The 26,794-nt window shown below is 44.9% G+C and overlaps 2 protein-coding genes across 3 annotated transcripts in view; one reads left to right on the plus strand and one right to left on the minus strand.

Moving 5' to 3' along the window:
• LOC115474674 (cytochrome P450 20A1) overlaps positions 1–5,450 on the minus strand; it is a 90,646-nt gene extending 85,196 nt beyond the window's left edge. The window contains exons 1-2 of the mRNA XM_030210272.1: positions 5,409–5,450; positions 5,174–5,378 (exon numbers count right to left, since the gene is read on the minus strand). Of these exons, the coding sequence (XP_030066132.1) occupies positions 5,174–5,245 (72 nt within the window). The 5' untranslated portion in view covers positions 5,246–5,378; positions 5,409–5,450. The remainder of the gene's footprint in view (positions 1–5,173; positions 5,379–5,408) is intronic.
• A 740-nt stretch (positions 5,451–6,190) lies between these two features.
• LOC115474553 (alpha-aspartyl dipeptidase-like) overlaps positions 6,191–26,794 on the plus strand; it is a 94,761-nt gene continuing 74,157 nt past the window's right edge. The window contains exons 1-2 of one of the 2 annotated variants that reach the window (XM_030210063.1): positions 6,191–6,696; positions 26,438–26,526. In XM_030210063.1, coding sequence (XP_030065923.1) covers positions 6,596–6,696; positions 26,438–26,526 — 190 coding nt within the window. In that variant the 5' untranslated portion in view covers positions 6,191–6,595. The remainder of the gene's footprint in view (positions 6,697–26,437; positions 26,527–26,794) is intronic. The other variant, XM_030210062.1, reaches the window with a different exon arrangement.

The following is a 26,794-nucleotide window of genomic DNA, read 5'->3' on the forward strand; positions in this document are numbered from 1 at the left end:
CTTCTCTTTTGTACAAATAGATTATTCTGTTTGAGCATGTTTCAGGGACAAGTGGTTTTCATAAGTCAAAACAATAATAAATAATTCCTGCAGATCTCTTTCTTGATGGGGGGGGGGGGGGGGGAAGAGAGCAAGGTGGGGCCAAGGGCTAGGATGGAGGAGATTACTTGTGGTGGGGACGGGATGGATTTCTGTCCCCATGCAACTCTCTATTCTGTAGTAATTTGACATTCAATTTTCCGGATAATGGCGGGGATATTTGTGAGGGGGAAGGGGAGACAGGGGTAGTGTTGATCCTTGTAGTTTGTGATTTATAAAACCACAGTTGTAAAGAATTTTGTTTCTTTTTATACTTTAATAAAATCATAACTGTTCAAGGCTTGTGTGGATGGGATCAGACAGAGCTCACAGGGACGGAGCGGGAACAGCACTCATGGTGATGGGGACAAACTTTGTCCCCATATCATTCTCTAGTTTGCACAGGCTTCCTCCCACTTTCAAAACAAATGAAAACCGGCAGATTTTAAAGAGAAAATCACCAGAAATCCTCCCTTCAAACACCCCAATGCCAGCTCCGAGCTGGCATTATTTTTCCAGCATGAACTACTACTAAACATTTCTAGAGCGCTACTAGGGTTACGCAGCGCTGCACAATTTAACAAAGAGAGACAGTCCCTGCTCAAAGAGCTTACAATCTAATAGACAAGTGAACGGTCGGTCCGATAGGGGCAGTCAAATTGGGGCAGTCTGGATTCACTGAACGGTAAGGGTTAGGTGCCGAACGCAGCATTGAAGAGGTGGGCTTTAAGCAAAGACTTGAAGACGGGCAGGGAGGGGGCTTGGCGTAAGGGCTCAGGAAGGTTGTTCCAAGCATAGGGTGAACAGCAGGGTTTGCTTGTGAACTGTTCTTTGAGCATTGGGAGGGAATAACAAGTGACTCATTTACACCCATTTGACTACATTTAAATACAATTTGCAGCCATCTCTGGCACACATCCTGTTTCCTGCGCTAGAGTCCATTCAGCGATTAGTGATGGTGCTAGTCCAGCACTATTAAGCTCTAACGCCAGCATTAGGTTTTGAGCATCAGGCCCAAGGTTTGTACCTTGAGGCAATGGAAGATTACGGTGCTCATTTTCAAATGAGCCTCTAAGTGACTTGCCCAAAATCATACTGAGCATCAGTGGGATTTAAATCCTGGCTTCCCCAATTTTCAGTCCATTGCACTAGCCATTAGGGTACTCCACCACCTCATCTTTTGTGAGATGTCCTAAGCAGACACAACCACAAGCAAGGATGTTACATCTAGGGCTTGATTCACCCTGACATTCTTTTTTCCCAGTGTCCCTTGAATTTCATTATATTGTTTTCTATTCAGTTATTTATGCGAGGTACTCCCTTCACTAAATGTTCATTTGTTAACTAACTGGCAGTGTCAGCAAGTTCCAAGGACTGAACTGGCAAAGAGATCAACATTCTCCTGCAGAAGTGACCCCTTCAGAGAAAGGCCGACATCCTCTGGTAAGGTGGCGTGTAAGGAGGAAATCAAACTGCTGCCTTCTGCTGAATTCTGTGGAAACACTGTGGGCTGCTCAAGTTGAGGAGGCATAAAAGTCACTATTTTAGATTGACAGAAAAGCCGAGAAAAGATGTAGCAGTGGGTTATACCAACGAGGTGCTACCATCATTTACATAACTCAAAAAAGTCTGGCAGAAGAATATATTAGAATCAGTTTAACTCCTAACCCCTATTCACTTGTTCAGTACCCATGTCTGTTTTATCATTCCCACCTTAGTAATTCCCTTATCTCATTTCTCCTGTTTGTCTGTCCTAATTAGATTGCAAGTTCTGTCGAGCAGGGACGGTCTCTTTATGTTCAAGTGTACTGCGCTGCGTACATCTAGTTGCGCTACAGAAATGCTTAGTAGTAGTAGTAGAGGCCAACTCATCACCTCTGGTCCAACTTAATTCACTGTTTTCCCACTGCTTCCTCCTGGGGCTGGCCACATGGTTTTATTTTGGACAGGATATGCTACTGTTTTTGATTTACAAAAAGGAGGTTTTGCTTTCCTTACCCTACAAAATACTCAAGGGATGGAATATTACGCCTCAGGGAAGTCATTGTGAATACACATGCAACTCACACCGTTACTCTCCAACTATTTGCTCTCCTCTCCCCCCCCCCCCCCCCCCAAACAGGCACATATATTCTCCTCTGTGGCAATCCCCCAGCTTGCCTCCTGCTCAACTTTTTCATCCTCTCCAACCCCTTGGCACCCCTTAATCACATGTACACCCCCCACCCTAGCCTGGTGCTGAGCATCATAAGCAGAGTTGGAGAACTGTGGTGAATCGGGCTGTATCCTCTTCCTTTGCTGGCTGGTGCTGATTGCAGAATTTGAACCATAGGACTCTACAGTGCCCCACAGCGTTCAGATCTGACACAGTGCCAAAACAGCAGAGTAGTATGTGCCTTGATGCGCAGCTGCTCTCCTTCTCCTCCACTTGTGATTATCAGCATCAGGCAGAAGTAAAATAGGCCATGTGCACCCACAGAAGTTTGTGTGCAGCAGGAGGGGAGAGAGATGGGTATATATGAATGTGCCCAGAGGGGCAGGGTGGAAGGAGAGAGAGCTTGGAAAGCATGTGCAGGTGAGCAGGAAAGAAAAAAACTAGGGAGATGTTCAAGAGGGATTCAGATAAAGGGGGGGGGGGGGGGTGTATATCACAGAGTGGGTGTTTTGGGGGAGGTCATTAAGGGAGAGCTATGGTGGTGGGGGGGGGGGGTATGAGGATGGTGGTGATGGACAGAGAGCTACAGTGTGCCCAGAGGGGGAGGGGTTGGCAATTGAGAGAGCAAGCCAGGGTCCACATTAGGGGAGGGGCCAAACAGAGCAGTTGCTCTGGATCCCTATGCTACAGGGGGACCCAAGCCTGACTGAAGCTCAAGAACATAGTCTACTGGTAAGCTTTGGGGTCCCTTTCCAAATTTCTGTCCTGGACCCCAGCATGTTTAACACAAGCCCTGGAGAGAGCTATGGTGGAGTAACAGGTGGTAGTGGTGGGTGTTTAAGAGAACAATGAATATTGGGTGGGGGGAAGAGATCTGAGAGAGAACTATCGATATGTGTGTAGGGGAAGAGTAATTTCATAAAGAGAGCTGTGGAGATGTGTACTGGGAGGAAGAGAACTTTTAGAAAGAGAGTTATGGGGGCATGTGTGCTAGGGGGAAGTGTGAGAAAGAGAGCTATGGGTGTCTGATGGCGGAGAGGTTGAGAGTTATGGGGATGAGTGTCACCTGTGCTTAAGACAGAGAATGTTCAAAGTTTTTGCACAGTTTTTTTTAGTTCAAATCTTTTTTATTATTTTAAAGTAACATAATTTTAATGGTGTGTGTGTAGAATTCTCCCTAAAATAGTAATAAGAATGAGAGCCAGAGTAGACTGAAGAGCCTCCAATCCTTCTCACCATGTTGCTTCCTATACCATACTCTCATCTATCTGTATGCCTCCTTAACTCCTTATACTTTATCCCATCCCCTCTGTTTCCCTGCAACTCCCCTCCTCACTACTTCTCTATAAAACATAACCCCACTCCCTCCTTCTTCCCCTTCTCTTCCTCTCTGGTGTCAGACAGCTGCCAGCTCTGGGATGGCTTAAGAACTCCTCAATTCAGGGCCAGCCCAACCATTAGGCAAATTAAGTTGTCTGGTGTCTGGGGGCATCAACAAAGCTGCCAAGTTACCCAGTTCTGGTTTTTAAATATATATCCTAAAAGTTGTGTGGTATTTGTCCTTGATCCCACCCATTGAAATCCATGATGCAGGCCCCATTATGCATCAGCATAACGCTGCCTGAAATCTAGGGCAGTCCTAAAACCTTCATCTTAGAACAGGGTAACTTGGCAGCTCTGAATCAAGGGGCAGCTGCTGTCAAAGAAAACAATAAAGATTGTTTAAAAGTATGATGTCCAAATATATGTTTTTATAGGATTCTTCTGGGAGCCTGGGTGTTGGGATGATCAAGTTTAATTATCAAAATCTGCAGAAATGCCAATGGATACAGTTAGGTTGAAGATTTTCGGACAGCCCTGGCTTTTTGACCACCCATCCTTTTGCATTATGTGGCTTGCAGCACGGATTTCAATGGGCAGGATCAGGCACTATGAATCCCACTGCTTTAGGATGTAAGTTCAAAACTAGGACTGGTCACAGTCTTTAGCCTGGAACTGGGTAACTTGGCTTCTCTGAATATGGGAGGTGTGTGGGGGTGGGAGTGTTCTTCTAGGAGTTTAAAGTTAATTGAGGGGGCGCAACAGTGTTGCCAGGTGGGCGGTTTTTGCCCGCGGCGGGTTGCGGTTTTTTGGTTGCGGTTTTTGGGCTTCAGGGCGGTTTTTTTCGGCCGCGGGGGGCGGGGCTAGTGACGTTTTTTGGGCGGGGTTAGTGACGTTTTGGGCGGGGCTAGTGACGTGGGAGGCGGGGCCGATGACGTGGGAGGCGGGGCCGGTGACGGCGGGGGCGGGGCCGATGACGTGGGAGGCGGGGCCGGTGACGGCAGGGTTGATGACGGCGGGGGCGGGGGTGATGACGCGGGGGTGGGGGTGTCAGGGGCGGGGTTTGTGTTTGGGCGGGTTTTGGGCTGTTTTTTGGGCTGGATTGGGCTGGAAAAAAAATTTCCACCTGGCAACCCTGGGGCGCAAGGCTGAGGTTTCCCCTAGGGGTGGCTCATACTCTTGCAGTCAGTGTTGCCAGGTGGGCGGTTTTCCGCGACCCGCCGCGGGAAATTTTTGCCCGCGGCGGGTTGCGGTTTTTTGGGCTGGTTTTTGGGCTTCAGGGCGGGGTTTTTTTCGGCCGCGGGGGGCGGGGTTAGTGACGTTTTGGGCAGGGCCGATGACGTGGGAGGCGGGGCCGGTGACGGAGGGGTTGATGACGGCGGGGGTGATGACGCGGGGGTGGGGGTGTCAGGGGCGGGGTTTGTGTTTGGGCGGGTTTTGGGCTGTTTCTTGTGCGGGATTGGGTGGGAAAAAAATTTTCCACCTGGCAACCCTGCTTGCAGTGGCTCTCTGCATCAACATCAAGCAACTTTTTCACTGGGTTAACAGTGAGTTATATAACGTGGGTTGCCTTTTGCACCCCCTGTTATTTTGAGGAGTTAGCTCCCGGCACTCACTCACCGGATACAGGTACAACACGGCTCCGATCAGCAACAAGAAGAAAGTGATGGCGAAAATTACGAAGTCCAACATGTTTCCACCCTGATCTCCACCTATTTTTATCCGCTTTTCTGCGGGGAAAGTGTCACTTCTGCAATCGCATACTGGGGAAGCATGAACAGACACAGCGCACTCGCCCCTCGGCGTCCGTGTGTCAGTCTGCTCGCACACTGCCCAGCCAGCGTCGACTCGCAACCAGCCGTAGAGACCAGGGCTCCACGTCCTCTGGCGATCAACCACTCAGACAGCGATTGGTCAGCCTGCTAGCGGAGGCGTGAGTCCATGTTACAACCCAATAAGCGTGGGCACGCGCTGACGCTATGTGCCAGTCACAGGCCATAGCCGTAGAAAACCGAACTCTCCCGCGTGGGTGGCTATCCTGGAGCGGGTTACGCGATTTGATCCTGCGCGGCACCCGTGGATACAGGCCGAGCAGCGCTTTGAAAGCGTGGCAGGGAAGGAGTTTCTCGCGGCTGCGTTAAGAAAAAGAGGGGTTCTTGTTTTCCCGCCGGCATTTTGAACTGAGCCTTTCCACCTTGTGTTCTCTACTAGTTTTCCTAATTTGATATTGAATTGTGTCGCAGAAAGACTAACTGAAGAAGAGAGACAATGAAGATTAGTTATATTTTTGGTCGTGAAAAAAAAAAAGAACATTCTCTTTGCTAAATAGGAAAACAAGCCCGCTTTGACCCGTATGCCTCATGCCCCTTACTTATATCTAAGAGACTAAACTGTTTTCTCCTTCCCTGGGTTAATTGCGTGTTTATAGACCGTTCACTTGTCTATTAGATTGTAAGCTCTTTGAGCAGGGACTGTCTCTCTTTGTTAAATTGTACAGCGCTGCGTAACCCTTAGCGCTCTAGAAATGTTAAGTAGTAGTTTATACTAGCTTGAATCGTTCTCCTAAGCCAGCATGTTAGATACATAGTGTATAATTTTAGGGTGTATCTATTCTTCCCAGCTCTGTGGCATCAACTTGTCAAAATGATTGGGGTGCTGAACACAAAACACTTTACTTCTCCCTTGATCAAAATGAAGGCACTTGATTTGCTGAACATTAGGATCGGGTTGCTCACTGCCCAGAGCTGGCTGGCACCTACTATGAGCTCAGATCTCATCTGAGACTTTATCTGTTCCGGCACTCTGATTCCTTTACTCCTCCTCTTCCCAAGAGCAGCAGCTGTAAAGTACAGTGGCAGGTCCGTAGTTTGGTAGCATCGTGAAGAGGAACTTTGGTCCTCTGCGCGTTGTCAAATCTGCAAATCTCAGCACTTCTGCCACTTCTTCAGGAAAGGCTGAAGTGATTTATCTCTAGTGCTCGGTGCCTAGCCGTACTCACGTGCTCAGTTTGATTCTGGGGTTTTGAGAGAGGAGGTCACGAACATGGGGGTAAAGAGGCAGCTGCTGCTGGTTTCCAACTCTACCCTATACGAAGGGGGGTATCTGGAGCACTGTCAGGAGCAGATTCAAACGTTTTTTGGACAGTAAGTGGAGTGACTAGTTGGTATCAATCTTGGGGGGGGGGGGGGAATAATATGTGGTGCATCTGTTTTTGGCTGTATTGAAGTAACGTTTTAAAAACCACCTTTTTGAGGTTGCTTTAAAATCCCTACTTTCTGTCTTCCAGATCTTACCCTTCTCGCCTTAAGTATGTTTCTGGACAAGTTAAATGATTCCCACAGATTTAGTTGTTTTGGCTATGTGTTTTGACTGGATTTATAAGTTCAATGGGTGGGGGAAGAGGTGTACACCTGGTAGGGTTCTGGAAATATTAGTAAGGAGAACAAAAGAATCTTGCTACTTCCAATTTTCTGAGTCTCTCAAGAGGAAGAATATAATTTTTATTCAGATAACATAGTATATCATGGATGCATAAATGGAATAATTCCTGCTATAAATGAAGGCAGTAGCATTTCAGCCAACTGAGGAGAATGCTGTAAGAATCTTAACCATTATAAATGTCAGTTGAATCAGACCATGCACAAGCTGTTTCTGTCTCATTTGGAAAGTACTAATCTTGGCAAGCATGTACTACTGACGCAGTAATTGATCTGTGTATGGAGTGATATCTTATTTGAGAGCAATCCAAAGCAGAATACCCAGGTAAATTAGCTGTCTAAAATTGCCTTGGTCTTATATGCTCTCAGCTTGACGCCAAGGAAGTATTCCCAGCTGTGTATTTTTTTTTTATTTACCAATACTTGTTATCTTGCCTCACAATCCATAATATCAAGGGAGTTACAATTACAAATCAGACAAAACAATGTAGAATAATAAAAAAACATTTATTTTTCAATATAACTAACATCTTTGTAACTGTCCTTGAAAACCTCTTTCTCAGCGTTTGGGTCAGGGTTGGAATATTATGGGATCCTTTTACTAAGATTCACTACATGATAAGATGCCCATTATATTGTTATGGGCGTCTTTATCATTTAATGTGTGTTAATCATTAGCACACGCTAAATGTTAGCACACCTTCGTAAAAGGACCCCTATGTGCATAGATTGAACTTTCAGATCAACATCCTTTATTTTTCAGCAAGGTTTCGCACACACAAAGAAACAATTGTAAGGTCCCTGTAGACAGTTTTCAAAGGGATAGTAGGCGTGCACTTTCCCTTTTGAAATTTAAGGGCCCTGCTTACTAAGCCATGTTATGGCACGTTAACGTCTTTTAATGTGCATTAACTGTGTACGTGCCTACAATATGCCTGTAAGCGCCTACATGGTTAGCTTGCGCTAATTGTAGGCATATTAAAAACGCTAACATGCCTTACTAAAAACAAAGCCCTAAGCGCAGTGTGCCCATGGACTTTGCACCTAGGTAATGAGTCAGTGGAAAGGGGGTTACTGGAAATCATATTTCAGAGAAGCTGTGATCCAAGAGAGGGAAAAAGTTGATGTAACTTTAAAAAAGAGTACTTTGGGAGGTGTATGTTACGTCCCTCACCTGAGTCACGGTCTGCGCAGCCGATTCGCCGTCGAGTCTCGTCCTGCCGGCAATATCCGGCCATGCGGACTGTCGACGGCAGTCTTCTATGGTCCAGTTCCGATGGCCGGCTATGTTGCTCCGGCCGTGGGCATTGGTCCAGCTGATTGTTTGGACGGCCATCGTGCGTTGGCCAGCCAGGCCGGCCATGCGGTCTGGCGGCGTTCCAGAAGCCACACCAGTTTCCGGTGCGGGTAGCTTGCATGGCCTGGTTGCACGGGATTGGGCGCCTTTCTTGAGGATCCACCCTTTCCCTTGCAGGCACCAATCTGGAGCATTCGCAGCAGCTGTCCGTGGTTACTGCTGATGCGAGGACTGCTTAAGGCCGGCAGTTCCTTGCATACCTTGCTTCGGCTTCTATGCTTATAGAGGTTTGGTGCTCATCTCGTGTGCTCCATTGCTTGACTTGCCTATCGTTACCTGACCCTTGGACTGGACCTGATACTTCTTGCTTTGCTGCCTGCCTTGACCCTTGGACTGAACCTGGTACTTCTTGCATTGCTGCCTGCCTTGACCCTTGGACTGAACCTGGTACTTGTTGCTTGCTGCCTGCCCTGATCCCTGGACTGTATCGGCTCTCCTTGTGAGTTTTCACCCGCCTTCTAGCCTGGTCTGGGCGGCCCAACCCTGTCCAGTTCCCGAAGTCCTGGTGGCCACCTGTACCTGGGGGCTCAACACCTGTGGAACGGTGGCCGCTTCCCAGGTGAAGCTAGGGGTTGTCCGGCTGCCTGACCGAGCGCGGCGCGACTCTTGTGCCCCGACTGAGCATGGTGTGTAGAGCTCACTGCCCAAGTCACAACAGGATCATAACAGTGTAGTCCCAAAAATGCTCAGCCAGAGACCCAATTCCCTGCCCTCAACTTGCAGCCTAGGGGTTGTTATCTTATGTGTGTAATATTATATACTTTAAAATTTAGGAAATGAAATAAACCTCTCCGACTACAAAAGAAGCTTATTTCACATAGCTGGCATTGCAGAAGTACTAGTTATATTTTTCAAAATATGTTGATTTTATTTTTACTATCATTTTTGTAGTCCTGCACAGATAACACCGAAGAGACAGCCCATGCTCCTTGGAGCATACAATTTAGTCAAGAGAGACAGACAAGATAAAGAAGATGCTTCCTTACTGTATTTGGGTCTTATCGCTCTAATGTTCTAAAATGTTTTATTTCTGTATTTTGGCAACAAAAGTTGTACATATTGTTCTAGGCCATACTATGGCTTTAAACATTTTCTATGAACTCTGTTCATTTGTATCACTCTGATGCCTGCCTGGGATACTGGCGAAAAATGACATCCTGCCTTGAGTTAATTAGAGTCACAATGAGACAGTAAGGACGGGTAAGCTATCAAAAACTTCTCTGTCTGCTCAAGAATGACACAAAAATCCATACAATCTATTTTTGTTACACTGCTGTTGGTGTTTTTTTTCATTAATAATGGAATAGTAGTTTCCCACATCTTTAGCACAGGTTTCTTATCTCTTATGGATTTGGTGATTTCTTTAAATCTTATCTAAGTTTAAACTGTCTTGCTCAGCACATACAACTGCAGTGTAGGCCTTCTGCCTTTATATTATTTAAATAACCCTTAGATTATTAAGGGCTCCTTTTACTAAGCCGGGGCAAAGAGCAGCCTGTGGTAGTATGGGCACGTGTTTTTTGGCGCACACCTGGCCAGATGTTACCACGTCTGGGGAAAAAGGAAAAGGGCCTGCGGTAAAATTGAAACCTGTGTGCGCCTATTTACAGCCTGAGCCCTTAATGCTACCCACTGATCTAGCGGTAAGGTCTCACACGTGGTGACCGGTCAGCACTCGCCAACTGCCGATTAATGCCGGAAACACCTTGCGCAGTAGGAAATTAAAAATTAATTTGTTCTGACGGTATGGGCGTATGCCAAATCTGAAATTACCGTCAGGGTGTACACTAGCCTGGTTGTAGTCTCATTTTGGTGCACGCGCGTAGAGCCTACTGTGCCTTTGTAAAAGGACCTCTAAGTACTTTATGGTATCTTTTATCATTGATTGGCCAAAAATAATTAAATCAGATCAAGGTTATGAAGGATGTTATACCTACTAAAACATATGTAGAGCAATGATAAATCTTTTATTTATTAAAATTTATATTCAGTTTACATTACTCAGCACTTGAAGGGGATCCCCAAACTGATCAGTGGAGCACAATACAGGGAATGTGCGTATAGGGTGATACACCGTGCATATATGGCCCAAACGCAGTTAGCAAAACTTGGGGGGGGGGGGGTGGCATCACCGACATGCAAACGCTGCGGAAGAACAGATAATACATTCTATCATGCTTTTTGGGGGTGCAGGATAATTAGGCAATTTTGGTGGAAAACCACTAATTATATGTCGAACTTATTGGGGTGAGATGTAACAGGAACAGCAGTGCAACTACTGCTAGATAAACCTGAGTCATTTAGAGGGACAACGCTGGAAGAAACCATGCTGTTTCATAAACTTAATTTACTAACAAAGAAATGTATATTGAAATATTGGACGGCTGATACTGGGCCGGAATATTGGCACTGGTGAAATCTTGTTCATCAACTGATGATGTGGGAGGTGAAGGAAGTTAATAGATCGCTTAAAAAGAAAAACAAATTTCTTAAGACCTGGGGAGTATACATAGATACACTGTCGTAGAGGGCGAAGAGCTTGGTACTTAATTTGTTGTAGTGGACAGACGAATACATAGTGATAGTAATATCAGAACACGGCAATAAGGGGAAAAGGGGGGAGGAGGGGAGGGAGGAAGGAACAGAGAAGGAGAAGATGTAAAGAAGTAACGGAAGAAGTTGATGTATTAAAGACTGGTTGAAGTCGGTTGCTGCTGAGAAGCAGATGTTAAACTGTTGAAATGTTGGAACATTGTATTGGGGGGGGGAGGAGGGGTTATTAAAAACATGAAAAGATTGATAACTGTTGTAGTTAAACGACTCACTGGTAGCTTTAATAAGACTGAACTGATGTGTATTAAGAAAATGTACAGTGAATTATGTGTGGCAATGTCATCAATAAAAAGTTAAAACATAAAATTTATATTCAGTTTTCATATCAAACAATGCCCTAAACAGGTAAACAAATTAATATACATATTTATTATACAGATTAAACTTCAAAAAAATAAATGAAGAACAATGTAAAACCAAATTTCACTTGTACATTATTTATTTCATCACATTTATATACCAGTTTCCTGCAACACCCAAAGCAACTCATAATACCTACCCACCTGTTAATCCCACTCTCAAACAAATCTGTTTCATACAGTTTAAAATTTTTAAGTGTCTTTCTTTACCAGATCAATGCTGAACCTGCGGGTTATGTCTGTCAACAAGCAGATGGAAAGGGAGGCTAAAGACGTGGAGGGGCATAATCGAACGGCGCCGGCAAACAGCGGTCCCGAACCGTATTATCGAAAAAGATGGCCGGCCATCTTTTGTTTCGATAATACGGTTGGGGCCGGCCAAATGTCAGAGATGGCTGGGTTTGAGATGGCCGGCATCGGTTTTCGCTGATAATGGAAACCGAGGCCGGCGATCTCAAACCCGGCCAAATCCAAGGCATTTGGTCGTGGGAGGGGCCAGCATTTGTAGTGCACTGGTCCCCGTCACATACCAGGACACCAACCAGGCACCCTAGGGGGCACTGCATTGGACTTAAAAAATTGCTCCCAGATGCATACCTCCCTTACCTTGGGTGCTGAGCTCCCCCAAAACGCACTCCCCACAATTGTACACCATTACCATAGCCCTTAGGAGTGAAGGGGGCACCTACATGTGAGTTTTGGGGGGTTTTGGAGGGCTTAATATTTACCACCACAAGTGTAACAGGTAGGAGGGGGATGGGCCTGGGTCCACCTGCCTGAAGTGCACTGCACCCACTAAATACTGCTCCAGGGACCTGCATACTGCTGTCAGGGAGCTAGGTATGACATTTCAGGCTGGCAAAAAAATATATTTTTTAAAATTTTTGGGGGGTGGGAGTGGGTTGGTGACCACTGGGGGAGGAAGGGGAGGTCATCCCCGATTCCCTCCAGTGGTCATTTGTTCAGTTGGGTACCTTTTTGAAGCTTGGTCCTGAAAAAAAAAAGGACCAAGTAAAGCCGGTGAAATACTCGTCAAGGCCGGCTTTCTTTTTTCCATTTTTTGCGAAGCCAGCCATCTCAAAGCACGCCCCCGTCCCACCTTCGCTACCCTACCGAAATGCCCCCTTGAAGTTTGGCCGGCTCTGCGAAGGAAAGCAGTTGGCGCTGGCCAAAATCGGCTTTCAATTATACCGATTTGGCTGGCTTCTGTAGATCGCTGGCCATCTCCCGATTTGTGTAGTAAGATGGCTAGCGATCTCCTTCGAAAATAAGCTGGTTTTTGTGCTTTGCCCTGTGAGGGCACCATGCAGCCTTAGGTCTTCAGTAGTTCTCTATCTACAGCAGATAGTGATGGGCAGACTGGGCAGCTCCTGAACTGGTTCTGGAGGAAAGCTTGTGGGCAAATTTGAGGGTGCCCCTTTACCCCCAGATGTGTGCTTAGATTTAAGTGCCAAAATCGGGGCGGATTCTAAAACACCGCATGTAACTTAATTGGCTTAAGCTAATGAGCACTGATAACAGCACTTAAGCAATAATGAGCACTGATTAGAATTTAGGCGCACAACTTGCTAAGCATATTCTGTAATGATGTGTGCTGAACTAATGTGTGGAGGCAAAAAGGGGTGTGGTTATAGGCGGGGAAATGGGCGTTTTCATGGTTCCAAAATTTAGGCACCTAGTTATAGAATGTGGCCCAGTGTGCCTAAATCTACACGTTGCTATTTACACCATGTTTTCATTGGCATAAATGGATGCACGCAGATATCGGCAATGAACTATCAACTAACTATATATATAAAAGGCACCACCAACGTTCTAATGAAGCCTCACTTCCGTTTTGCATGGTGGTGTAGATATCCGGTTTCACGAATCACATCCACACTAGAGGGGCAGGAGTAAAGTTTCCCTACTCCTCCCCCAGCCTACAAAGCAACTCTCACTGCCCCCCCAAACGAAACACCCCAAACCCAAGCCCCTACCCCCCCTTCGCCCCCTCACACAACCCCCTACCCCAAATACCCCCCTCGCAGCATCACACAAGCCCCTCCTCCTGCCACATCAACAAACCCCCTAGGAGTGCCTCCAGAGACGACAGTCCCCCCTACACTCCCTCTCCCTCCGCCCAGCAACTTTCCCTCCAGTCCCGCCCACACATCCACCCAACAGACCTGCCGTGCCGCTCCCATCTCTGCCCGAAGCTGCAGTACCGGACCAACAAAAACAACATCAGCTCCGAACTGCTCCACTCCTGCTGACTCTGCTGCCCGGGTTCCTCCCCTCCCCCCGCTGTATCGTCAGGGCATGGCTGAGGATCTGAAAGCACAGAACACCCTTCCTCTCTGTTGCATTGCCGGACAAAGTGAGTGCAGAGAGACTCAACCGCTTCCTCCCCTTCTTCTCTCCCTCCCCTTACATTTAAAACAACACCAGGGGCTTGTAACTCTGCCTCTCTCTGCTTATTCTCTCCCTCCGCCGGAGAACTAGCATTAAACTGACCTTTTGAGTGGAAATTGGACTCACTCAAACATAGCCAGCAAGCTCCAGTCTGCTACTCTGCTGCTGACTCTGTTGCCCGGCCTGCTCCCCTCCCCCCGCTGTCTCGCCAGAGCATGGCTGAGGATCTCAGAGCACTGAACCCCCTTCCTCTCTGTTGCAGTGTCAGAGAAAATCAGTGCAGGGAAGGTCAACCGCTCCCTCCCTCCCTTTACATTTAAAGCAACACCAGGGACTTGCATCTCTGCCTCTCTCTGCTTATTCTCTACCTTCCCCGGAGAACTAGCATTAAATAGCCCTTGCGAGTGGAAATCGTAAAACTGGTGTACAGAGAAATGGGAGTTACTTGAGGCTTTTCTTGACAACAGACCTCTTCTGTATGCCCTATTTTCTAGACTGCTGCTGCTGCTGCCAGTTAGATATAAAGCGCAGGACTCAGACAGGCTTGCCACTTTCAGAAGCCAACAACACTCTTTCTACACATTCACTCTGCAGGGGAGAGGAGAATCGATGGATGGCAAAAGGAGGGGCAGGGGATAGAGGAGAATCACTGGGTAGCTGGAGGGGGGCGCAGGGGAGACAGGAGAATAGCTGGGTGGATGGAGGGGGGGCAGGGGAGAGATAACAATCACACACATTCACTCTCACAGACACACTCGCACCCAGACTCAATCTCTCACACACACGCATGCATGGTGCTGCCAACCACGCAGGGGGGGGGGGGGAGAGGCAGGGGGTCCTGAGACCACAAGGGAGGGGAGGGGAACGCAGAGGGGGAGGGGGGTCCTGAGACCTGAGAGGGGGGAGGGGGTCCTGAGGGGACAGGTATCTCTGTCACACACACACTCTCACACTATGTCTCACACTGTATCACATTCACTCTCTATGTGTCACACAGTCACACACACACTCGGTCTCACAGAGAGTCTGTGTATCGCACACATACTCTCTCACACTCTGTCTCACACACACACACAGTGCATCTGTGTGAAACACACTCTCACACTCACTGTCTCACATACTCATTCAAACAAACACACTGTCATCCTCACACACATACTCTCTCACAGACACACTCGCACCCAGACTCACTCTGTCACACACACACACTCGCACATTCACTCGCTCTCTCTCACACAGTCACTCCCACACACACTCTCACAAACATACACACTCCGAGATCAATCTTGTGCCCGTTTCATTTGTGTCAGAAACGGGCCTTATTTACTAGTATTCTATAATTGGCGCCTAAATCTATAGACCAATTATACGCTTGATTTTTTTTTAGGTGCCGTATATAGAATCTCCTCCTTAGTGGCTTCTGCTCCTATTAAAAAAAAAAGAGAGAAAAACTTTGATTGGAGCTGAAGAGACGTTTCAGAGGACTGTCTCTCTCTCCCACCCCCCTCCCCCTTCCCCAGCCTCGCCTCTCTTTCATTGCAAATTTGAAAACAAGTACATTTTTAAACGTGAGAAGGATTCTTTTCCTCCTGTCGAGTGTCAGTTTTCAGCTTTTAATAGTAAGTAGTCTCAGGGAGGGGGTTCTCTGTGCACTTGGGGGAAAAGGTTTCCCTCAGTTGGTCAACCTCAAGTGAGCTTTGGTACAACTATGTTTCTGTGAGAGCTGCTTTTGATTCCATGGTAGGCTGCATTACTGGGCTAGACTTTAGTTGTGGCTGACACACTTGAGAAGACTCTTGGATTCTAAGGCCTATGTTAGCTCCTACAGAGTGGCCCAGCACTACTCCCACTGTGGGTGCTGCTAGAGTGCTGTAGGTGAATGTGCTTCATGTCCCAGTGGGTCCTTTACTGTTCTGGCTCACGAGGAGAGCCTTGTGAGGAACAAAAAAATAATCTATTTTGTGGCAAAATGGAGATGAGTTGTTACGTGCCATTCAGAATTGTGGTTTGAAAACTGAAACCATGGGAAGGTCAGCCATGTTATCTTACTCCTTCTCTGAGGCATCCCAGAGTCAGGGAGTGGGCTCTCTGAATGTGGATTTAGGACATCAAGGAAGGTCTTTCGAGGCTGTGGAGGTCTCTGCAGATATTTTGGAGCCTCTGAGGATCAGTGGTGCCATTTGCTCTAGAGTTTCTTTGCTTCTTCATAAAGCTCTTGTTTTAAAAGATGAAGCACCAGAGATTTCCCCTTACTTCCTGGAGGAGCACTTGGGTCCTCGGTGCTGAAACAAAGGTGCTTGAGAGTGCTAGACGATTGGGACTCCTATTCTGTTATCTCAGTGAATCTCTTAGACCAGGATGGTTCTCGGGGCACTAGAACTGGCTCTGTGGTGGAGCAGCTGGAAGAAGGGAAAATTCCTGTGGAAGAGAGAGATTATCGTTCAGTACACAGAAGGAGGGCAAAGATGTGACAGACGAGATCCTTCTCCTGCAGAGTTTAGATTGGATAGCCAACCACTGCAAGAGCAATCTAGTTCCATCTCAGGATCTGGAGTATTTGGGAGTGAGATTAAGTATCAGATTTGGGATAGCTTTTCTTCCAAAACAGACGTTATTGAAGCTGTAGCCCCAAATCAATTGCTTCTGAGTCAAGTTGTGCTCTTTAACTTTAAACTTGCCATTCATTTTCCTAGATATTAGAATCTAATTTGGGTGCTTTGCACTGAAAATCAGTGAGACCAGGAGCATACATTTAGGCACCTGGCCCGAGTAGCTTTTCAAAGAAACCAATTTGGCCTGTCTCTGCAAGTTAGGAAGCTAACCCTTATTTTAATCTAGAATAGACATGGGGGGAGGAGGAGGTAACAACACGAATTACCATTAAGACAGGTTATTTTACCACAAGTTGTGCTATTTTGGCACAGTGTCTCATTGCATGTAATGGGACCCTGTGTTAAAACTGCATGACGTTTGGTAAAATAATCCATCTTAATGGTAGCCCATGTTGATAATTTTACCCCTTAGAAGCTAGTATTCAATCAAAATAGAAAATTCCTGGATGTTGGTAAGGAGGGCCTTTGTTCTATAGATGAGATAGAGAAGGCCCAAAGTACAAGGAGGGCATTTGTTCTATAGATGAGATAGAGAAGGCCCAAAGTACAAGAAACCTGCCTGAAACAAAGCACACAGAAAAAGATTTATTTGAGAGGAGCAAAGATACAGAGAGAAGACTAGAAAAAAGTAAAATTAGGCAAATAACAGAGCAGAAAGTTTGATGTTTTTCTTGACTGTAAGCTACATTGAACTTGAGCTTGTTCGGGTTAAAAATGTCATAAATAAATGATCTTGAATTGGAGCTGGAATTTAATTGAAGACCAATACATATTAATGAGAGGAGATGGGGAATGAAGATAGTAGGGATGCTGATTAAAACTGCAGTTCACAATTGTAAAGAACCTGGAGTACACAGAGGGCAGAATCAGGAAGGCAAACCAGAAAACTTTAGTAGCTGACCTTAGGGTGAGAAAGAGTTTGGAAGCATAAGAGGCAAATATCGAAAGTTTGACAGGTGTGGATTATATGTATGTACTACAACTGGAGTGAAGTGAGGAATAATGTTAAAAAATATGACAATAGAATAGTATGATTGTTCTGTTATTCCACTTGGGTGTGTAGAAGTAAAGATTAACAAAGAAGCTGAGAGTTATTTTTATTAGGCTTAATATCTTTCTGACAAGCCGTTGAGAGCTATGCTCCCTTCATCAGGTCAAAGCAAAATGAGAAGGTTAACACAAAACTAATAGAAATAGAACTAGCTCTGTGACAAGTGCTGCACATTGCCATTTGGAGGACCTGGATTTGCTTCCTAAGCCAGCTGGCAGTGTTCAAAGTGAGGAGGGAGAGAATATCAGCCATTGCTGAATGCTGACCACATGTGGGATCCCTGTTTGCTAGATTCTGCAGGGAGCTGTGGTTTGTGGCCCCTGTTCAAATACAATTTGGCTGGACCGAGTCAGAAGAGGAACATAAAAATGGAGGTGAGGGAGGTAGAAATGAGCAAGAAATATGAGAACAGAATAATAGCAAATTAATTCTGAGTCATAATTTTTATTTAAATTCATTCCTCCAGGGGATATTGAAAAGCATGGCACATTAATACATAAAGAATATTCTTCACTCTATTAACAAACTAAGGGGTCCTTTTACAAAGCTGTGGCAAAAGGGGGCCTATGCTGGCATTAGTGTGTGTTTCTGATGCGCGCTGAGGCCAACCTTTACCGCAGCAGGTAAAAGGCAGGTCTTTGTTTTTTTCAAGATATGGCCGTGAAGCAACTTGCTGCATGGCCATTTTGTGGGGGCAGCACTTACCATCACCAATTGAGGTTTGACATTCTGCTGGGCAATGTAACCTGATATGGGTCCAGCACCTTTATGTAACCGCAATTACGAAGTGCGCCCGTCTTGCAACTATATAGGTAGCATCCATTATGCTTTGCTTGTTTTGTAAGCTCAAATCAGCTATCTTGTTAAGACTCATAAGGAGCACAGCACCTCGAATAGTAGGCTAAGTTCCAGAACATGGCACAGCTTCATTATCAGACAAGGAATGCCATAATACAACTTGTTAATCTGTCTTTCAGAATATTATCTCACATTTAAAATGGTGATGCAAACAAATTAACCCCCCTGTTTACTAAAGCTTAGCTTGAGTTATCTGCTGGGCCCTGCTGCAGATAATTCGAGCTAAGCTTTAGTAAACAACCACCTAAATGAAATGAAAAATATTTCATTCTTTTTTTCTTTTATTTTGTTCCAAAAACAAAATGAAATAGGAAATATTAACATTTCTTATTTCATTACAAATAACAGAACTAGAAGTTTACAGTAGTTTGGTAGAAGACGTACTTTTATTAGATTAACGAGCATTTTTAAAAGATATTCATTTGAGACTACTTAGGTCAGAGAGCATATGGGTGTAAATAACTTGGGTGGTTAGTTTAGAAGCTGTATTCATGTTTTGGACATCTGAAAACCGGCATTTAGAAGTCCATATCCCCATTTTATAAAGCCAGGTGTATCCATATGGCAAGAGGGTGTGGTATGAGTGTGTTCTGGGCAGGACTAGCGAGGGGCCAAACGATGGACATCAGTCCGTATTTAGACCTGGTGCTTGACATGTCCAGGTTATGGAAAAGTGCTCTGATTGAGCAGTTCTCCATTGGAGAGAGTAACGGAAGTCACAGTAAGTATTTTTCGTGTCCCTGGAGGGCTCACAATTTATAAAAAATAAAAGGGAAAATAAACTTACAAAGGCTGCAGTGGAATTTGAACCAGTTCTCTGCCAGCTGCTCTAGGTTTTAACAATTTTTATTGATGATTTAACAATGTTTACATAACCAATAATATGACCAGGTAAGAAAACATCACATTTGGTTACATTCATCCATCCCTTTTATCATCAATGATTTTATCCTTTTGTCCCTCCCCCCTTTTCCCCAACCATAGCATTATATCCAATGTGTTTGCTTGCACTATGTAATATGAATATCAAGAAAGATTACATTTAAATCTGTTAATTGTACTGCACATGCAATACTTATGCTGACTTCTCCTAAATCCCCTCTCTTCCCCTCTCCCTCCCCCCTGCCAGCTGCTCTAAACATTAGCCTACTCCACAGGGAGGTCTGTGTGGCCATTTGTAATATGGACATTCCTATGCTGCTATGAAAAGATGTCCTAAGTTCATGCTGGATGTAGCCAGTACTTGGACATCATTATGTATTTTAGAACATACTGTATTCTGTATCCATGCAGATCCTGTTCTAACATACATGAAAAATAGACATCCTTTCTAAATTCTGCCTCAACATGTCATGCTGCAGAAACCTCAGAGAAAATAATTGATAGATGTTTTTATAGCCCTCTTGTGATCTTACTCCCTTATACTCTCCTTCAGTATTTTGTAACCACAGTTAACCATTTGCTTCTGTTTGTGCCTGTATATTGTGTTTTAATTATTATCTATTTGTGTGTATATTGATTTTCTTCCCCCATTATATATAAAACTTTTTGTTTACTTAGGGACCCTTTTAATAAGGCTTTTCACATGCTAAATGTTAAGCCGTAGGTTTAAAATGGCCTTTAGTAAAAGGGCCCCTTAGATTTTAACTATATGGGCAGTATATTCAAATAAAATTGAACTTGAACTTATAAGGGTGTCTAGCACTGTATTTTTTTTTTTTTTTTTGAAATTTTTTTATCTTTTATTTATCAATTTCAAAATACAATATAAGATTAGCTCCTAATCGAGAAACACAGAAAGCAACAATTTTGAGAATCAAACAGAATACTTCAACATTTAACCTGTTGCAAACTTCTAATACAAATAATCATCTCCTTATGCTTCCTTCCCTTCCCCCCTCCCTTCCTCACCCCATCCCTGTGGTGGCTAGTCCAAGTCTTTTGACTGTTCATAGAGTGTCCAAATTTTTGTGAAGGCCATCATAGAGCCTCTCCGCAATGCCGTGAGCTTCGACATTTGATATAGATACTCCACCTTTCGTAGCACCATACCAATCCCCGGTATTTCCACTTGTTTCCAGGCCCGGGCCAAAACCAGCTTTGCTGCTACAAAATATTGAATGGCCAACCTGTGTTGCCAGCTAGGTATTATTGGAGGCTTGAAGTGGAGGAGGCAGCTTTCCGCTTCACAAGTATAGGTCTTTTGAGTCACTTTATTAACCTCCTCTATCACTTTTGCCCAATAAGCTTTTACTTTTTCACAGTCCCACCAGACATGTAAAAATGTGCCCGCTTGGCCACACTCCCGCCAGCATTGCCCCGATATCCCTGGATACATTTTCTGCAGCCTGATGGGAGTGTAGTACCACCAGTATAACATTTTAAATCCATTTTCGCTCGCAGATTGTGCTGGGGATGGCTTGAGTAAGTATTTATAATTTCGTTTCCACATTGTCTGGGGATATGTGCGCTGCAATGCCGTTTCCCATCTTGCCTGGTAGAACACCTGAGGATCAGTGCGTCCCAGCAGAGCTAAATATATATGTGTTATACTACCCTTACCTCCCCCTTTACGCATCGCTATTTCCAGTGCTGTTTCCTCCAGCTCCAGTTCATCCTGCGCTCGCCTCTTAATGAAATTGCGAAGACCACAATAGTATACCAAGTCCCTCTCTACCAACCCGTATTCTGCTTGAAGCTCCTCAAAGCCCACCACTTCTCCCTCTCCCCATAATTGACCTAGAGTGCGTAGTCCCGCCTGTGCCCAAATTTGGAAGGCCTTTTCAGATTTACCTGAAGGAAATCCTCTCGCCCACCTAATTGCTGTTTGCCTATAATAATTGCGTTCCGGGAACATCGTCCTCCTAATCTGATACCAGGTCGATAAGATATGTTTCACTCCCAATGGAACCCTCCTAATTATTGGCGTCAACTCTTCCCCTGGGATCCATAGGATGTCCTCTATTTCTTTCCGACCCAACCATGCCCGTTCCCAATGCAACCATTTCTTTGTTACCCCTGGGACCCAATCTGCTAAAATTCTTAACTGTGCTGCTTGATAATATAAGTAAAAGTTGGGGACTCCCATACCTCCCTTCTCATGAGGTTGATACATCATAGTCCGTTTTACACGCGGAGGGCGTTTCTTCCAGATATATGTAAAAACTTTTCGCCTGAGTTTAACAAAAAAAGTGTTAGGAATTGGGACAGGAAGCGCCATAAAGAGATATAGTAGCTTGGGAAGTATCATCATCTTAACCGCAGAAATACGTCCCTTCCATGAGATATTAAGCCCTTCCCATCTATCGAGTTCCCTAAAAAGTTCATCTATTTTTAAGGGGAAATTAGTATGAAAGAGATCCTCTATTCTTGGTGTTATCTGTACTCCCAAATATCTGATCGAACTCTTGGCCCACACAAATGGAAATGCTGCCTGAAGGTCCGGTAGGTCGCTAGGGGGTACTGTTAGATTTAAGAAAACTGATTTTGTCAAGTTAGGCTTGAATCCTGATAGCTGCCCATAGTGCGTCAAATGTTCTATTATCCGGTTCACTGACTGTTCCGGCTGGGTAAGAGTGAGTAATATGTCATCTGCAAATAACATAATTTTATGTTCCCTCATGCCCCTCACTATCCCCTTTACTATTGTATCCCTTCTAATCTTACAGGCCAGTGGCTCCAAAGATAGAGCAAACAGGAGGGGGGATAGTGCACATCCCTGTCTAGTGCCCCGCCACAGATTAAACGTTCTCGTGTAAGACCCATTGATTTTTATTGTAGCTAATGGGGCCTGGTATAGTAACCGTAACCATTTGAGATATCTCCCTTTTATCCCTACTCGCCTGAACACTGCGAACATGAAGGTCCAATCCACCCGATCAAATGCCTTCTCGGCATCTATCGAAAGCAATACTGCGGGCGTTGGTTCATCCTCCACTTGCTGTATAATGTGTAATAAGCAACGGATATTATCGAATGTCTGGCGACCTGTTATAAATCCCGCCTGATCCCCATGTATCACACCAGGCAATTTTTCTTGTAATCTGCGAGCCAAAATTTTTGTAAATATCTTATAATCTACATTCAGTAGAGAAATTGGCCTATAGGAGCCACAAAGCTGAGGATCTTTCCCTGGTTTTAATAACAGGGTAATCGCGGCTAGTCTCCACGAGTAAGGCAGCTCACGCGCATCTTCTAGGGAGTTAAATAATTTCAACAATAGTGGCGCCAGATGTTTGATAAATAGCTTATAAAATCTTACAGTAAACCCATCTGGGCCTGGGGCCTTGCCATTTGCCATGTCCCCTATCGCCCATTTGATGTCTTCCAGCGTTATAGGAGACTCTCCTTCTTGCAGCTGGGGGACATCAATCTGTCCCAGATATTGCTCGCTTGCGGCGTCCTCAGCTGAGTGTTCCGGCTCATACAATGTAGTATAATAATTTAAGAAAGTCTCCTGTACCTCTTCTGTTTGCGTGACAAGTTCCCCAGTTGGGGTTTGAATACCCCCAATATAATTGCGTTGAACCAATTTTTTAAGTTTACATGCCAACAGCCTACTCGCCTTGTCCCCAAATTCAAAGTGTTCTTGCTGTGCACATTGCAGTTGGGCCGCTATATCTGCAATTTGGAGTTCATTAAGTTTTAATCTCAACTGCTGCATCTTTTCTAGTTCAGCTACCTCCGTAGGGTTTTCTTTATGTTTGCGCTCTAAGTTGAGGAGTTCAGTTCTAATGCCATTCTCCTCTTCTGCGCGGGTTTTGTTTATATGTGTCTTCAGTGCAATCAATTTCCCTCTGATCACTACTTTAAGCCCCTCCCATACGCTGGCTGGGTGTACCTCCCCTGTATCATTAAATTCAATGTATTCTGAAATGTATTGTTCTATTGTTGGGATATTCTTCATCTCATGTAGGAGCATCTCATCCAGCCGCCAGTATCGTGTGCCCACTCGTTTAACTCCTAATCTCACTGTCATGGTCACCGGGGAGTGGTCGGACCACGTGCGGGGTTCAATGTCTATCTCCTGAACTTTATTAGCTACTGTCACCTCCCCCAGCCAGGTATCTATTCTTGAGTAAGATTTATATTGGGAGGAGTAATATGTATAATCTTTTTCGGAGCCATGGTGTGACCGCCAGAGGTCCACCAGTCCCCACCTGGCCATAAAACCTTTGAATAATTTCCTATCGGCTTTTGCATAAGTTGCCTGTCCCGTGGAGTTATCCAGGGGAGGGTGAATAGTGAGGTTCAGGTCACCCCCTATTAATAGGTGCCCCTGCTGATAATCTTGTAGTAGTCGCTCTAAACGCTCAAGGAATGGGCCTTGTCCTTGATTGGGTGCATATACATTAAGAATAGTATATTGGATATTATATAGGGAGGCCACTATCAGGAGGAATCTACCCTCCTTATCAGGGACAGTTTTGCGGATCTGCCACGGGTGCCTGCCTGAGAACGCTGTTAGGACCCCCCTCTTTTTGGAATTCCCACTACAGGAGGAAAACAATATCATGGGATAACGTTTATGACAAACTAACTTTTCATAACTTTTTTTAAGATGTGTCTCTTGGAGCAAGACCAGGTCTGCTTGTAGGCGCAACATTTCTTTAAAGGTTAACTTACGCTTCATGGGGGAGTTGAGGCCCCTCACATTTAATGTTACACATTTGAACACCCTATCAGCCATTCATTCAGGTTATATGGCCACCACCTTATACCCTCCCTCTTCCCTCCCTCCCTTATCCCCCCTCCCCCCTTCCCCACAAACCATATGTGACATGTCCCTGTCCCCGACTGGGACATGACTTTTAGAGAAGTGACTTAGCTTCCCGATTCCAGCCTCAGCTCTCTAAATGAGTCTGTTTCTTGTTTTGCTGTCAGCATTACCACCATCAAACTTTCTTGTTTTATGACCTCCTGTGGCAAAGATATACAGCTTGTAATCCAGCATGTATTGGTTGTTCATGATTTCTTATTTGTTGTAGCCGTGAGCCCCGACGTCTGCCGTCTCAGGCGCCCTCGTCCTTGAGACACCCGCTGCCATTTCGACTTAGGTCTCTGAGGGGCCTCGGCCGGTGCTCGTGCCTGTGTCGGATCGCTTGTTGTATCTTGTCCCAGATAATCTTGGGCATCTTCTAATGTCACCACTCGACGCTGTTTTCCCGCCTGAGAGAAGACTAACGCAAAAGGATATTGCCATTTATATTTAACACCTTCTGCTCGGAGTCGCTCAGTCAGTGGCCGCAGTGCACCTCTTCGTTTCAAGGTTGTAGCTGATAGGTCTTGAAAAATCTCTATGGGAAACGTTTCCCAGGTTATCAGGCTGCTCAATCTCGCCTTATGCATGATGTCTTCTTTCATTTTAAACTCGGAGAAACACGCCACTATGTCTTTGGGTACATTGGCCCTTCGCTGACCCGTAGCCCTGTGTGCTCACTCCAGCCTGATGGTATTAGGCGCGATTGTATGTTCTGGTGTAGATAGGAGGTGGGCGGCTATTTTTTGTACTACCAGTTCGCAGTTGACAAATTCCGGCATCTCAGGCAGGCCCCGAATCCTTATGTTGGAGCGCCGACTCTTGTTCTCAAGGTCTTCCACCTTATCGGTAAGGAATCTTAGCTCAGTTTGTTGCTCGGATAAACGGTTCTCCACCACATTAAGGGAGTCTGCCTGCTCTTCTAGACCTGCTTCAGCTTCGCTAACTCTGGTGCCCAGTTCTGAGATCTCTCCACGGAGATCTGCACCTAGCTGTGCGAAGTCGCGACGCATCTCCTTAATTTCCGATTTAATATCTTGAAACCAGATTTGGAGTTGTTCCCACTTGTCTGGTGGCATCTCATTTCCCCCCTTATCTCCATTGACCTCTGGGTTCACCGGCACACGCGGCCGCGTAGCGTCTTCACCAGCATTCTGTTCTCCGGCCTGTGTGTTTTTTGCCGCCTCCCGCTGACGATACGAGAAAGCAGTCAAATCTGTAGTTTTCGGACCCGGAGTTGACATTATTGGGGTCGCGTTCGGCTCTCGCTTCACTATCGCTGGTTTAGATACGCTACCAGAACAGCTTGCTCTCCTAATATGCTCTTTGTGCGGCTGAGGTTCGGGAGCTTCTGTTTTTTTAGTCCGCCATTGCAGAGCGTGACGTCACTTCCCTCGTCTAGCACTGTATTAACTAATGTAGAGCCTAGAGGAGCATTTAAAGTTTGTGATTTTTTTTTTTTTTTTGTGGTTGTTGACTATAAAAAAGATTGAACTTAAAAGGGTGAATCTGAAATGCCTACTCAAGGTGTTCCATATCTTGTCTGTTGTGCTGTCATTATGCTTGTTTGTTATGAGGGTAACATTAAATAGCTTGACTTAGAGCCTACAGGTACCAAAGGGTGCCTTGGTGAATGGTGCCTGAAGACCATTTCTGCAATGATCAGATTTGGGAATGTGCAAAAAAACAACCCCAAGTAGTTGTGAGTGAAGTCACATGGTGCCAAGATTTATTTATTTATTTGTTGCATTTGTATCCCACATTTTCCCACCTATTTGCAGGCTCAATGTGGCTTACAATGTTCCGTCATGGCATTCGCCATTCCAGATTAAAAGATACAATTGGTATTGCATAAAGAACATGGATAACATAATAGAATTAAGCAATCAGTTATAGAAAGAAAACATTCAGAATAACAGGAAAGTGGAGATGCGATACAGATCTTATTGTGGATCATTGTGGTATGCCTTGTTGAAGAGATAAGTCTTCAGTGATTTACGAAAGTTGATTAGGTTGTAAATTGTTTTCAGGTTAAGTGGCAATGCATTCCCAGTGCTCATTCCAAATGATCTGGTAAAATAGGTGTAGGGGCTACCACGCCCTTCCCAAAATGTGATAATGTAGGGCCAATGTACAAAAACATTTGTGAACATCTCTGGGAAGACAAAGTAATGAATGCAAAATGTTGAGAATGGCCGATTTTCACATCATGGATTCAAGAGCAGTCACAGGTTTGACGTTCTATAACTTATTAAAAATGTTTTCACTAAAACCTCATTTTTTGTTTCTGGTGACTTTAGTCATGTTGTCCCAGAGATGGTCACATTTATGCCATTATAAATTATATTTTAAAAAAGCTAAAAAGAACCAAGAAGAAACAATAGTTTATAAATATTGGCTAATAAAACTGCTTTTTAATCATTTTTGTTTTGCTTTTGTTTTCAGACGAGTGAAAAAAGTTCTGTTTGTTCCCTATGCCCTTCATGACAGAGATGCTTATGCTCAGAAGGCAAGGACAAAATTTGAATCTCTGGGTAAGAGTAACAATGTTAGGAATTATATTTATTTATCTACATTATTTGCTGCCCTTCCTGTTCATGTCAAAGCGAATAACAATTAAAACACATAAAATCAAATGCAGATACTTGAATTCCTATGAATGAGGAGGGAGATTTTTGGTTTAGTTTTTATTTGCTTGAGGAAATAAAGAAAAAAAATTCTCCATTTGTATGTTGCATAGCTGACGAAAGGCCTGATTCACTAAGAAGCCAGTATTAAAAAAAAAAAAGGCTGAGTTTTTCT

This window comes from Microcaecilia unicolor, chromosome 7, assembly GCF_901765095.1.
Source record: "Microcaecilia unicolor chromosome 7, aMicUni1.1, whole genome shotgun sequence".
NCBI lineage: Eukaryota > Metazoa > Chordata > Amphibia > Gymnophiona > Siphonopidae > Microcaecilia > Microcaecilia unicolor.